At 45.8% G+C, this 15,142-nt stretch overlaps 1 protein-coding gene across 1 annotated transcript in view; it reads left to right on the top strand.

Moving 5' to 3' along the window:
* The window catches only part of ddx1 (DEAD (Asp-Glu-Ala-Asp) box helicase 1), a 62,052-nt gene that overhangs the window by 42,160 nt on the left and 4,750 nt on the right, over positions 1-15,142 (top strand). The window contains exons 17-22 of the mRNA XM_046299127.1: positions 894-1,085; positions 2,426-2,477; positions 3,453-3,599; positions 5,153-5,244; positions 5,679-5,751; positions 6,107-6,179. Coding sequence (XP_046155083.1) covers positions 894-1,085; positions 2,426-2,477; positions 3,453-3,599; positions 5,153-5,244; positions 5,679-5,751; positions 6,107-6,179 — 629 coding nt within the window. The remainder of the gene's footprint in view (positions 1-893; positions 1,086-2,425; positions 2,478-3,452; positions 3,600-5,152; positions 5,245-5,678; positions 5,752-6,106; positions 6,180-15,142) is intronic.

The following is a 15,142-nucleotide window of genomic DNA, read 5'->3' as shown; positions in this document are numbered from 1 at the left end:
TCTGATCCTATATATTACTCTGTTATACCCCTAGTGTCTGTCTGATCCTATATATTACTCTAGTTATACCCCTAGTGTCTGTCTGATCCTATATATTACTCTGTTATACCCCCCTAGTGTCTGTCTGATCCTATATATTACTCTGTTATACCCCTAGTGTCTGTCTGATCCTATATATTACTCTGTTATACCCCTAGTGTCTGTCTGATCCTATATATTACTCTGTTATACCCCTAGTGTCTGTCTGATCCTATATATTACTCTGTTATACCCCTAGTGTCTGTCTGATCCTATATATTACTCTGTTATACCCCTAGTGTCTGTCTGATCCTATATATTACTCTGTTATACCCCTAGTGTCTGTCTGATCCTATATATTACTGTTATACCCCTAGTGTCTGTCTGTCTGATCCTATATATTACTCTGTTATACCCCTAGTGTCTGTCTGATCCTATATATTACTCTGTTATACCCCTAGTGTCTGTCTGATCCTATATATTACTCTGTTATACCCCTAGTGTCTGTCTGATCCTATATATTACTCTGTTATACCCCTAGTGTCTGTCTGATCCTATATATTACTCTGTTATACCCCTAGTGTCTGTCTGATCCTAGTATCCTATTATTACTCTGTTATACCCCTAGTGTCTGTCTGATCCTATATATTACTCTGTTATACCCCTAGTGTCTGTCTGATCCTATATATTACTCTGTTATACCCCTAGTGTCTGTCTGATCCTATATATTACTGTTATACCCCTAGTGTCTGTCTGATCCTATATATTACTCTGTTATACCCCTAGTGTCTGTCTGATCCTATATATTACTCTGTTATACCCCTAGTGTCTGTCTGATCCTATATATTACTGTGTTATACCTCACTCTGTACCAGGTCATCGTCTGCTCAGCGACGCTCCACTCCTTCGACGTAAAGAAGCTGTCGGAGAGGATCATGCACTTCCCCACCTGGGTGGACCTGAAGGGAGAGGATTCTGTCCCTGAGACCGTACATCACGTGGTCGTACCTGTTAACCCTAAACACGACCGCAGCTGGGAACGCCTCGACCGCAAGAACCACATTCTGGTCAGTCTGGGGTCAGAGAATAGAACCACATTCTGGTCAGTCTGGGGTCAGAGTGAATAGAACCACTTCCTGGTCAGTCTGGGGTCAGAGTGAATAGAACCACTTCCTGGTCAGTCTGGGGTCAGAGTGAATAGAACCACTTCCTGGTCAGTCTGGGGTCAGAGTGAATAGAACCACTTCCTGGTCAGTCTGGGGTCAGAGTGAATAGAACCACTTCCTGGTCAGTCTGGGGTCAGAGTGAATAGAACCACTTCCTGGTCAGTCTGGGGTCAGAGAATAGAACCACTTCCTGGTCAGTCGGGGGTCAGAATAGAACCACTTCCTGGTCAGTCTGGTGTCAGAGAATAGAACTACTTCCTGGTCAGTCTGGGGTCAGAGAATAGAAGCACTTCTGGTTTGATCAGGGGTCACCATAGAGTTGAGTAGAGCAGGGGCTTCCCAAACTCGGGCCTGGGACCCAGGGTGCACCTTTTGGTTTTTAGAATTACACAGCTGATTTTAAATCATCAAAGCTTGATGATGTGTTAGTTATTTGAATCAACTGTATAGTTGAAAGATCAGAAGGTGTACCCAGGGGAGCCCCAGACCTGAGTTTAGGAAACCCTGAGGGAGAGGATGTTAGGTATCGTCTGACAACACGAACCCTTAAGGGTTCTCTCAGTCTTATTTTAATACTCTAATTCCTCCTTCCTCTCTTTCCTCCCCTTTCTCTCCTCTCGTTCCACCTTCTCTCCTCCCTCTCCTTTCACTCCTTCCTCTCCTTCCTCCTCTCCCTCTCTCCTCCTTCCTCCTCTCTCCTTCCTCTCCTTCCTCTCTTTCCTCCCTTTCTCTCCTCTCGTTCCTCCTTCTCTCCTCTCCCCTCTCTCCTTTCACTCCTTCCTCCTCTCTCTCCTCTCCTTCCTCTCCTCCCTCTCTCCTCTCTCTCCTCCTCTCTCCTTCCTCCTCTCTCTCTCTCTCCTTCCTCTCCTTCCTCTCCTCCCTCTCTCCCCTCTCTCTCTCTCCTTCCTCCTCTCTCTCTCCTCTCCTTCTCTCCTCCCTCTCTCCTCGTTCCTCCTTCTCTCCTTCCTCCTCTCTCTCTCTTCCTCCCCTCCTCCTCTCCCTCCTCCTCTCTCTCCCCTCTCCTCTCCTCTCTCCTCTCTCTCTCTCCCTCTCTCTCTCCTCTCCTTCCTCCTCTCTCTCTCTCCTCTCTCTCTCTCTCTCCTCTCCCTCTCCTCTCTCCTTCCTCCTCTCTCTCTCTCCTCTCCTTCTCTCCTCCCTCTCTCCTCTCGTTCCTCCTTCTCTCCTTCCTCCTCTCTCTCTCTCCTCTCCCCTCCCTCCTCCTCCTCTCCTGTGTGTTTCAGACTGATGAGGTCCATGCTAAAGACAACACCAGACCAGGAGCCAACAGCTCAGGTCAGACTGACCCCCTGCATAAAGCCTCCATCCCAAATGGCACCTTGTTTCTAAAGCACCCTGGTCAAAGTAGTGCACTATATAGGGGCCCTGGTCAAAGTAGTGCACTATATAGGGGCCCTGGTCAAAGTAGTGCACTATATAGGGGCCCTGGTCAAAGTAGTGCACTATATAGGGGCCCTGGTCAAAGTAGTGCACTATATAGGGCCCTGGTTAAAGTAGTGCACTATATAGTGGCCCTGGTTAAAGTAGTGCACTATATAGTGGCCCTGGTTAAAGTAGTGCACTATATAGTGGCCCTGGTTAAAGTAGTGCACTATATAGTGGCCCTGGTTAAAGTAGTGCACTATATAGGGCCCTGGTCAAATCAGTGCCTGAGTGGATGTGGCCCTGGTCAAATTGACCACAAGAAGCCCAAACCAATATAATATTTGACCACCTGGTACAATCAGTAGTGTGGGAATACTAACATCTAAGTTGGCCCTGGTTAAAGTAGTGCACTGTCTATAGTGGCCCTGGTTAAAGTAGTGCACTATATAGTGGCCCTGGTTAAAGTAGTGCACTATATAGTGGCCCTGGTTAAAGTAGTGCACTATAGTGGGATCACCTGAATCAGCCTGTGTGAGATGTGGTCTGAGGCCATGGTTTGAAAGTTCCGAGCCATCAGGGAACACAACATGGACCAGGCCATCATCTTCTGTCGGACCAAGATCGACTGTGACAACATGGAGCCTACTTCATGTACAGGGAGGAGGTGAGTTAAATACTAAATACTGTACTACATAAATACTATAATACTACAACATGGAGCAGTACTTCATCGTACAGGGAGGTGTGTGTGTTAGTGTGTGTATACTGTGTAAATGTATAATACTGTGTGTGTGTGGACCAGTGCCATCATCTTCTGTGGACCAAGTGTGTGACAACATGTGTGCAGTACTGTGTGTACAGTGGAGGAGGTGAGTTGTACTGTAGAGATGTGGTCTGAGGCCATCAAGATCTTGAAGGGGGAGTACACCATCCGAGCCATCAGTGAACACAACATGGACCAGGCCATCATCTTCTGTCGGACCAAGATCGACTGTGACAACATGGAGCAGTACTTCATAGTACAGGGAGGAGGTGAGTTAGAATACTACATAAATACTATAATACTACAACATGGAGCAGTACTTCATAGTACAGGGAGGAGGTGAGTTAGAATACTACATAAATACTATAATACTACAACATGGAGCAGTACTTCATAGTACAGGGAGGAGGTGAGTTAGAATACTACTACTATACTACATAAATACTACTACAACATGGAGCAGGCCATCATCTTCTGTAGTTCAGGGAGGAGGTGAGTTAGAGTACAGGGACTACTATACTACATAAATACTATAATACTACAAACATGGAGCAGTACTTCATCGTACAGGGAGGAGGTGAGTTAGAATACTACTAAATACTATACTACATAAATACAGTACTACAAGTTCAGGGAGCAGGCCATCATCTTCTATACTACATAAATACTATAATACTACTACAACATGGAGCAGTACTTCATAGTACAGGGAGGAGGTGAGTTAGAATACTACTACTATACTACATAAATACTACTACAACATGGAGCAGGCCATCATCTTCTGTCGGACCAAGATCGACTGTGACAACATGGAGCAGTACTTCATCGTACAGGGAGGAGGTGAGTTAGAATACTACTACTATACTACATAAATACTATAATACTACAACATGGAGCAGTACTTCATTGTACAGGGAGGAGGTGAGTTAGAATACTATTACTGTACTACATAAATACTATAATACTACAACATGGAGCAGTACTTCATCGTACAGGGAGGAGGTGAGTTAGAATACTACTACTGTACTACATAAATACTACTACAACATGGAGCAGGCCATCATCTTCTGTCGGACCAAGATCGACTGTGACAACATGGAGCAGTACTTCATAGTACAGGGAGGAGGTGAGTTAGAATACTACTACTGTACTACATAAATACTATAATACTACAACATGGAGCAGTACTTCATCGTACAGGGAGGAGGTGAGTTAGAATACTACTACTATACTACATAAATACTATAATACTACAACAACATGGACCAGGCCATCATCTTCTGTCGGACCAAGATCGACTGTGACAACATGGAGCAGTACTTCATAGTACAGGGAGGAGGTGAGTTAGAATACTACTACTGTACTACATAAATACTATAATACTACTACAACATGGAGCAGCACTTCATAGTACAGGGAGGAGGTGAGTTAGAATACTACTACTGTACTACATAAATACTACTACAACATGGAGCAGTACTTCATAGTACAGGGAGGAGGTGAGTTAGAATACTACTACTGTAATACATAAATACTACAATACTACAACATGGTGCAGTACTTCATCGTACAGGGAGGAGGTGAGTTAGAATATTACTACTGTACTACATAAATACTACTACAACATGGAGCAGTACTTCATAGTATAGGGAGGAGGTGAGTTAGAATACTACTACTGTACTACATAAATACTGCTACAACATGGAGCAGTACTTCATCGTACAGGGAGGAGGTGAGTTAGAATATTACTACTGTACTACATAAATACTACTACATGGAACTACAAGGAGGTGTGTTTTACCCGGTCCCCTCCTTCCATTAGGTCCAGATAAAAAAGGCCACCAGCTTTCCTGTGTCTGTCTCCATGGTGACCGGAAGCCCAACGAACGCAAGACCAATCTGGACCGCTTCAAGGTCAGCAGCGTCACTTAGCCACTGGCGGGACGTGACCTCACTTAGCCACTGGCGGGACGTGACCTCGCTTAGCCACGGGCGGGACGTGACCTCGCTTAGCCACTGGCGGGACGTGACCTCGCTTAGCCACGGGCGGGACGTGACCTCGCTTAGCCACGGGCGGGACGTGACCTCTCTTAGCCACGGGCGGGACGTGACCTCGCTTAGCCACGGGCGGGACGTGACCTCGCTTAGCCACGGGCGGGACGTGATCTCGCTTAGCCACGGGCGGGACGTGATCTCGCTTAGCCACGGGCGGGACGTGACCTCGCTTAGCCACTGACGGGACGTGACCTCACTACTCTGGAGCAGGGGGGGGGCACTACTCTTTATTTTCTATTCTGTTTTCAGCAACAGCATCAAATATTATATTGACTTCCTGTATCTCCTTACAGAAACAGGAAGTGAAGTTCTTGATCTGTACAGACGTGGCGGCCAGGGGCATCGACATCCACGGAGTCCCCTACGGTGAGATTAACACACAGACCATGAGATTAACACACAGACCGTGAGGTTAACACACAGACCGTGAGGTTAACACGCAGACCGTGAGGTTAACACGCAGACCGTGAGATTAACACGCAGACCGTGAGATTAACACGCAGACCGTGAGATTAACACGCAGACCGTGAGATTAACACGCAGACCGTGAGATTAACACAGAAACACAACACAGACCATGAGATTAACACAAACACAACAAAGACCATGAGATTAACACACAGACCATGAGATTAACACAGACACAGATAGAACCTCCTTTCCAGGTCCAAGTCGTCCTGTTGCTGTTTAATCCATTTTGACCCTGATCAATGTGTTCCAGTGATCAACGTGACTCTGCCAGACGAGAAGCAAAACTACGTTCATCGTATCGGCAGAGTGGGGAGAGCAGAGAGGTCAGTAATATCTAGCCTGGTGGGGTCAGAGGTCAGTAATATCTAGTCTGGTGGAGAGAGAGAGAACAGAGAGGTCAGTAATATCTAGTCTGGTGGGGTCAGAGGTCAGTAATATCTAGTCTGGTGGGGTCAGAGGTCAGTAATATCTAGTCTGGTGGGGTCAGAGGTCAGTAATATCTAGTCTGGTGGAGAGAGAGAGAGAACAGAGAGTTCAGTAATATCTAGTCTGGTGGGGAGAGAGAACAGAGGTCAGTAATATCTAGTCTGGTGGAGAGAGAGAACAGAGAGGTCAGTAATATCTAGTCTGGTGGGGGGAGAGAACAGAGAGGTCAGTAATATCTAGTCTGGTGGAGAGAGAGAGAGAACAGAGAGTTCAGTAATATCTAGTCTGGTGGAGAGAGAGAGAACAGAGAGGTCAGTAATATCTAGTCTGGTGGAGAGAGAGAGAACAGAGAGGTCAGTAATATCTAGTCTGGTGGAGAGAGAGAGAACAGAGAGGTCAGTAATATCTAGTCTGGTGGAGAGAGAGAGAGAACAGAGAGGTCAGTAATATCTAGTCTGGTGGAGAGAGAGAGAGAACAGAGAGGTCAGTAATATCTAGTCTGGTGGAGAGAGAGAGAGAACAGAGAGGTCAGTAATATCTAGTCTGGTGGAGAGAGAGAACAGAGAGGTCAGTAATATCTAGTCTGGTGGAGAGAGAGAGAGAACAGAGAGGTCAGTAATATCTAGTCTGGTGGAGAGAGAGAGAGAACAGAGAGGTCAGTAATATCTAGTCTGGTGGAGAGAGAGAGAGAACAGAGAGGTCAGTAATATCTAGTCTGGTGGAGAGAGAGAGAGAACAGAGAGGTCAGTAATATCTAGTCTGGTGGAGAGAGAGAGAGAACAGAGAGGTCAGTAATATCTAGTCTGGTGGAGAGAGAGAGAGAACAGAGAGGTCAGTAATATCTAGTCTGGTGGAGAGAGAGAGAGAACAGAGAGGTCAGTAATATCTAGTCTGGTGGAGAGAGAGAACAGAGAGGTCAGTAATATCTAGTCTGGTGGAGAGAGAGAGAACAGAGAGGTCAGTAATATCTAGTCTGGTGGAGAGAGAGAGAACAGAGAGGTCAGTAATATCTAGTCTGGTGGAGAGAGAGAGAACAGAGAGGTCAGTAATATCTAGTCTGGTGGAGAGAGAGAGAGAACAGAGAGGTCAGTAATATCTAGTCTGGTGGAGAGAGAGAGAACAGAAGGTCAGTAATATCTAGTCTGGTGGAGAGAGAGAGAACAGAGAGGTCAGTAATATCTAGTCTGGTGGAGAGAGAGAGAGAACAGAGAGGTCAGTAATATCTAGTCTGGTGGGGAGAGAGAGAACAGAGGTCAGTAATATCTAGTCTGGTGGAGAGAGAGAGAACAGAGAGGTCAGTAATATCTAGTCTGGTGGAGAGAGAGAGAACAGAGAGGTCAGTAATATCTAGTCTGGTGGAGAGAGAGAGAACAGAGAGGTCAGTAATATCTAGTCTGGTGGAGAGGTCAGTAATATCTAGTCTGGTGGAGAGACAGAGAGGTCAGTAATATCTAGTCTGGTGGAGAGAGAGAACAGAGGTCAGTAATATCTAGTCTGGTGGAGAGAGAGAGAGAACAGAGGGTCAGTAATATCTAGTCTGGTGGAGAGAGAGAGAACAGAGAGGTCAGTAATATCTAGTCTGGTAGAGAGAGAGAGAGAGAACAGAGAGGTCAGTAATATCTAGTCTGGTAGAGAGAGAACAGAGGTCAGTAATATCTAGTCTGGTGGGGTCAGAGGTCAGTAATATCTAGTCTGGTGGAGAGAGAGAGAACAGAGAGGTCAGTAATATCTAGTCTGGTGGGGTCAGAGGTCAGTAATATCTAGTCTGGTGGAGAGAGAGAGAACAGAGAGGTCAGTAATATCTAGTCTGGTGGAGAGAGAGAGAACAGAGAGGTCAGTAATATCTAGTCTGGTGGAGAGAGAGAGAACAGAGAGGTCAGTAATATCTAGTCTGGTGGAGAGAGAGAGAACAGAGAGGTCAGTAATATCTAGTCTGGTGGAGAGAGAGAGAACAGAGAGGTCAGTAATATCTAGTCTGGTGGAGAGAGAGAGAACAGAGAGGTCAGTAATATCTAGTCTGGTGGAGAGAGAGAGAACAGAGAGGTCAGTAATATCTAGTCTGGTGGAGAGAGAGAGAACAGAGAGGTCAGTAATATCTAGTCTGGTGGGGTCAGAGGTCAGTAATATCTAGTCTGGTGGGGTCAGAGAGAGAACAGAGAGGTCAGTAATATCTAGTCTGGTGGGGTCAGAGAGAGAACAGAGAGGTCAGTAATATCTAGTCTGGTGGAGAGAGAGAGCACAGAGAGGTCAGTAATATCTAGTCTGGTGGAGAGAGAGAGAACAGAGAGGTCAGTAATATCTAGTCTGGTGGAGAGAGAGAGAACAGAGAGGTCAGTAATATCTAGTCTGGTGGAGAGAGAGAGAACAGAGAGGTCAGTAATATCTAGTCTGGTGGAGAGAGAGAGAACAGAGAGGTCAGTAATATCTAGTCTGGTGGAGAGAGAGAGAACAGAGAGGTCAGTAATATCTAGTCTGGTGGAGAGAGAGAGAACAGAGAGGTCAGTAATATCTAGTCTGGTGGGGGGAGAGAACAGAGAGGTCAGTAATATCTAGTCTGGTGGAGAGAGAGAACAGAGAGGTCAGTAATATCTAGTCTGGTGGAGAGAGAGAGAACAGAGAGGTCAGTAATATCTAGTCTGGTGGGGTCAGAGGTCAGTAATATCTAGTCTGGTGGAGAGAGAGAGAACAGAGAGGTCAGTAATATCTAGTCTGGTGGAGAGAGAGAGAACAGAGAGGTCAGTAATATCTAGTCTGGTGGAGAGAGAGAGAACAGAGAGGTCAGTAATATCTAGTCTGGTGGGGTCAGAGGTCAGTAATATCTAGTCTGGTGGAGAGAGAGAGAACAGAGAGGTCAGTAATATCTAGTCTGGTAGAGAGAGAACAGAGGTCAGTAATATCTAGTCTGGTGGAGAGAGAGAGAACAGAGAGGTCAGTAATATCTAGTCTGGTGGAGAGAGAGAGAACAGAGAGGTCAGTAATATCTAGTCTGGTAGAGAGAGAGAGAGAGAACAGAGAGGTCAGTAATATCTAGTCTGGTAGAGAGAGAACAGAGGTCAGTAATATCTAGTCTGGTGGGGTCAGAGGTCAGTAATATCTAGTCTGGTGGAGAGAGAGAGAACAGAGAGGTCAGTAATATCTAGTCTGGTGGGGTCAGAGGTCAGTAACTAGTCTGAAAGGTCAGTAATATCTAGTCTGGTGGAGAGAGAGAGAACAGAGAGGTCAGTAATATCTAGTCTGGTGGAGAGAGAAGAACAGAGAGGTCAGTAATATCTAGTCTGGTGGAGAGAGAGAGAACAGAGAGGTCAGTAATATCTAGTCTGGTGGAGAGAGAGAGAACAGAGAGGTCAGTAATATCTAGTCTGGTGGAGAGAGAGAACAGAGAGGTCAGTAATATCTAGTCTGGTGGAGAGAGAGAGAACAGAGAGGTCAGTAATATCTAGTCTGGTGGAGAGAGAGAGAACAGAGAGGTCAGTAATATCTAGTCTGGTGGAGAGAGAGAGAGAACAGAGAGGTCAGTAATATCTAGTCTGGTGGGGTCAGAGGTCAGTAATATCTAGTCTGGTGGGGTCAGAGAGAGAACAGAGAGGTCAGTAATATCTAGTCTGGTGGAGAGAGAGAGAGAGAACAGAGAGGTCAGTAATATCTAGTCTGGTGGAGAGAGAGAGCACAGAGAGGTCAGTAATATCTAGTCTGGTGGAGAGAGAGAGAACAGAGAGGTCAGTAATATCTAGTCTGGTGGAGAGAGAGAGAACAGAGAGGTCAGTAATATCTAGTCTGGTGGGGGGAGAGAACAGAGAGGTCAGTAATATCTAGTCTGGTGGAGAGAGAGAGCACAGAGAGGTCAGTAATATCTAGTCTGGTGGAGAGAGAGAGAACAGAGAGGTCAGTAATATCTAGTCTGGTGGAGAGAGAGAGAACAGAGAGGTCAGTAATATCTAGTCTGGTGGAGAGAGAGAGAGAACAGAGAGGTCAGTAATATCTAGTCTGGTGGAGAGAGAGAGAGAACAGAGAGGTCAGTAATATCTAGTCTGGTAGAGAGAGAGAACAGAGAGGTCAGTAATATCTAGTCTGGTGGAGAGAGAGAGAGAACAGAGAGGTCAGTAATATCTAGTCTGGTGGGGTCAGAGGTCAGTAATATCTAGTCTGGTGGAGAGAGAGAACAGAGAGGTCAGTAATATCTAGTCTGGTGGAGAGAGAGAGAACAGAGAGGTCAGTAATATCTAGTCTGGTGGGGGGAGAACAGAGAGGTCAGTAATATCTAGTCTGGTGGAGAGAGAGGTCAGTAATATCTAGTCTGGTAGAGAGAGAACAGAGAGGTCAGTAATATCTAGTCTGGTAGAGAGAGAACAGAGGTCAGTAATATCTAGTCTGGTGGAGAGAGAGAACAGAGAGGTCAGTAATATCTAGTCTGGTGGAGAGAGAGAGAACAGAGAGGTCAGTAATATCTAGTCTGGTGAGAGAGAGAGAACAGAGAGGTCAGTAATATCTAGTCTGGTGGAGAGAGAGAGAGAACAGAGAGGTCAGTAATATCTAGTCTGGTGGAGAGAGAGAGAGAACAGAGAGGTCAGTAATATCTAGTCTGGTGGGGAGAGCAGAGAGGTCAGTAATATCTAGTCTGGTGGGGTCAGAGGTCAGTAATATCTAGTCTGGTGGAGAGAGAGAGAACAGAGAGGTCAGTAATATCTAGTCTGGTGGAGAGAGAGAGAACAGAGAGGTCAGTAATATCTAGTCTGGTGGAGAGAGAGAACAGAGAGGTCAGTAATATCTAGTCTGGTGGAGAGAGAGAGAACAGAGAGGTCAGTAATATCTAGTCTGGTGGAGAGAGAGAACAGAGAGGTCAGTAATATCTAGTCTGGTGGGGTCAGAGGTCAATAATATCAGAGAGGTCAGTAATATCTAGTCTGGTGGAGAGAGAGAGAACAGAGAGGTCAGTAATATCTAGTCTGGTGGAGAGAGAGAGAACAGAGAGGTCAGTAATATCTAGTCTGGTGGAGAGAGAGAGAGAGAACAGAGAGGTCAGTAATATCTAGTCTGGTGGAGAGAGAGAGAACAGAGAGGTCAGTAATATCTAGTCTGGTGGAGAGAGAGAGAGAACAGAGAGGTCAGTAATATCTAGTCTGGTGGAGAGAGAGAGAGAACAGAGAGGTCAGTAATATCTAGTCTGGTGGGGAGAGCAGAGAGGTCAGTAATATCTAGTCTGGTGGGGTCAGAGGTCAGTAATATCTAGTCTGGTGGAGAGAGAGAGAACAGAGAGGTCAGTAATATCTAGTCTGGTGGAGAGAGAGAGAACAGAGAGGTCAGTAATATCTAGTCTGGTGGGGTCAGAGGTCAGTAATATCTAGTCTGGTGGAGAGAGAGAGAACAGAGAGGTCAGTAATATCTAGTCTGGTAGAGAGAGAACAGAGGTCAGTAATATCTAGTCTGGTGGAGAGAGAGAGAGAACAGAGAGGTCAGTAATATCTAGTCTGGTGGAGAGAGAGAGAACAGAGAGGTCAGTAATATCTAGTCTGGTAGAGAGAGAGAGAGAGAACAGAGAGGTCAGTAATATCTAGTCTGGTAGAGAGAGAACAGAGGTCAGTAATATCTAGTCTGGTGGGGTCAGAGGTCAGTAATATCTAGTCTGGTGGAGAGAGAGAGAACAGAGAGGTCAGTAATATCTAGTCTGGTGGGGTCAGAGGTCAGTAATATCTAGTCTGGTGGGGTCAAAGGTCAGTAATATCTAGTCTGGTGGAGAGAGAGAGAACAGAGAGGTCAGTAATATCTAGTCTGGTGGAGAGAGAACAGGGAGGTCAGTAATATCTAGTCTGGTGGAGAGAGAGAACAGAGAGGTCAGTAATATCTAGTCTGGTAGAGAGAGAGAGAACAGAGAGGTCAGTAATATCTAGTCTGGTGGAGAGAGAGAGAACAGAGAGGTCAGTAATATCTAGTCTGGTGGAGAGAGAGAACAGAGAGGTCAGTAATATCTAGTCTGGTGGAGAGAGAGAGAACAGAGAGGTCAGTAATATCTAGTCTGGTGGAGAGAGAGAAACAGAGAGGTCAGTAATATCTAGTCTGGTGGAGAGAGAGAGAGAACAGAGAGGTCAGGTCTGGTGGGGTCAGAGGTCAGTAATATCTAGTCTGGTGGGGTCAGAGAGAGAACAGAGAGGTCAGTAATATCTAGTCTGGTGGAGAGAGAGAGAACAGAGAGGTCAGTAATATCTAGTCTGGTGGAGAGAGAGAGAACAGAGAGGTCAGTAATATCTAGTCTGGTGGAGAGAGAGAGCAGAGAGGTCAGTAATATCTAGTCTGGTGGAGAGAGAGAGAACAGAGAGGTCAGTAATATCTAGTCTGGTGGAGGAGAGAGAACAGAGAGGTCAGTAATATCTAGTCTGGTGGAGAGAGAGAGAACAGAGAGGTCAGTAATATCTAGTCTGGTGGAGAGAGAGAGAGAACAGAGAGGTCAGTAATATCTAGTCTGGTGGAGAGAGAGAGAACAGAGAGGTCAGTAATATCTAGTCTGGTGGAGAGAGAGAGAGAACAGAGAGGTCAGTAATATCTAGTCTGGTGGAGAGAGAGAGAGAACAGAGAGGTCAGTAATATCTAGTCTGGTAGAGAGAGAGAACAGAGAGGTCAGTAATATCTAGTCTGGTGGAGAGAGAGAGAGAACAGAGAGGTCAGTAATATCTAGTCTGGTGGAGAGAGAGAGAACAGAGAGGTCAGTAATATCTAGTCTGGTGGAGAGAGAGAGAACAGAGAGGTCAGTAATATCTAGTCTGGTGGAGAGAGAGAGAACAGAGAGGTCAGTAATATCTAGTCTGGTGGGGTCAGAGGTCAGTAATATCTAGTCTGGTGGGGAGAGAACAGAGAGGTCAGTAATATCTAGTCTGGTGGAGAGAGAGAGAACAGAGAGGTCAGTAATATCTAGTCTTGTGGAGAGAGAGAGAACAGAGAGGTCAGTAATATCTAGTCTGGTGGAGAGAGAGAACAGAGAGGTCAGTAATATCTAGTCTGGTGGAGAGAGAGAGAACAGAGAGGTCAGTAATATCTAGTCTGGTGGAGAGAGAGAGAGAACAGAGAGGTCAGTAATATCTAGTCTGGTGGAGAGAGAGAGAACAGAGAGGTCAGTAATATCTAGTCTGGTGGGGGGAGAACAGAGAGGTCAGTAATATCTAGTCTGGTGGAGAGAGAGGTCAGTAATATCTAGTCTGGTAGAGAGAGAACAGAGAGGTCAGTAATATCTAGTCTGGTGGAGAGAGAGAACAGAGAGGTCAGTAATATCTAGTCTGGTGGAGAGAGAGAACAGAGAGGTCAGTAATATCTAGTCTGGTGGAGAGAGAGAGAACAGAGAGGTCAGTAATATCTAGTCTGGTGGAGAGAGAGAACAGAGAGGTCAGTAATATCTAGTCTGGTAGAGAGAGAGAGAGAGAGAACAGAGAGGTCAGTAATATCTAGTCTGGTGGAGAGAGAGAGAACAGAGAGGTCAGTAATATCTAGTCTGGTAGAGAGAGAGAACAGAGAGGTCAGTAATATCTAGTCTGGTGGAGAGAGAGAGAGAACAGAGAGGTCAGTAATATCTAGTCTGGTGGAGAGAGAGAGAACAGAGAGGTCAGTAATATCTAGTCTGGTGGAGAGAGAGAGAACAGAGAGGTCAGTAATATCTAGTCTGGTGGAGAGAGAGAGAACAGAGAGGTCAGTAATATCTAGTCTGGTGGAGAGAGAGAACAGAGGTCAGTAATATCTAGTCTGGTGGAGAGAGAGAACAGAGAGGTCAGTAATATCTAGTCTGGTGGAGAGAGAGAACAGAGAGGTCAGTAATATCTAGTCTGGTGGAGAGAGAGAGAACAGAGAGGTCAGTAATATCTAGTCTGGTGGAGAGAGAGAACAGAGAGGTCAGTAATATCTAGTCTGGTGGAGAGAGAGAGAGAGAACAGAGAGGTCAGTAATATCTAGTCTGGTAGAGAGAGAGAGAACAGAGAGGTCAGTAATATCTAGTCTGGTGGAGAGAGAGAGAGAACAGAGAGGTCAGTAATATCTAGTCTGGTGGAGAGAGAGAGAACAGAGAGGTCAGTAATATCTAGTCTGGTGGGGAGAGCAGAGAGGTCAGTAATATCTAGTCTGGTGGGGTCAGAGGTCAGTAATATCTAGTCTGGTGGAGAGAGAGAGAACAGAGAGGTCAGTAATATCTAGTCTGGTGGAGAGAGAGAGAACAGAGAGGTCAGTAATATCTAGTCTGGTGGAGAGAGAGAACAGAGAGGTCAGTAATATCTAGTCTGGTGGAGAGAGAGAGAACAGAGAGGTCAGTAATATCTAGTCTGGTGGAGAGAGAGAACAGAGAGGTCAGTAATATCTAGTCTGGTGGGGTTAGAGGTCAGTAATATCTAGTCTGGTGGGGTCAGAGGTCAGTAATATCTAGTCTGGTGGAGAGAGAGAGAACAGAGAGGTCAGTAATATCTAGTCTGGTGGAGAGAGAGAGAACAGAGAGGTCAGTAATATCTAGTCTGGTGGAGAGAGAGAGAACAGAGAGGTCAGTAATATCTAGTCTGGTGGAGAGAGAGAGAACAGAAGTAATATCTAGTCTGGTGGAGAGGTCAGTAATATCTAGTCTGGTGGAGAGAGAGAGAACAGAGAGGTCAGTAATATCTAGTCTGGTGGAGAGAGAGAGAACAGAGAGGTCAGTAATATCTAGTCTGGTGGAGAGAGAGAGAACAGAGAGGTCAGTAATATCTAGTCTGGTGGAGAGAGAGAGAACAGAGAGGTCAGTAATATCTAGTCTGGTGGAGAGAGAGAGAACAGAGAGGTCAGTAATATCTAGTCTGGTGGAGAGAGAGAGAACAGAGAGGTCAGTAATATCTAGTCTGGTGGAGAGAGAGAGAACAGAGAG

The sequence above is a fragment of the Oncorhynchus gorbuscha genome, linkage group LG14 (genome assembly GCF_021184085.1).
Source record: "Oncorhynchus gorbuscha isolate QuinsamMale2020 ecotype Even-year linkage group LG14, OgorEven_v1.0, whole genome shotgun sequence".
Classification (NCBI taxonomy): domain Eukaryota; kingdom Metazoa; phylum Chordata; class Actinopteri; order Salmoniformes; family Salmonidae; genus Oncorhynchus; species Oncorhynchus gorbuscha.
The sequence above is the reverse complement of the archived record's forward strand: the minus strand, read 5'-3'. Positions and strand labels throughout refer to the sequence as shown.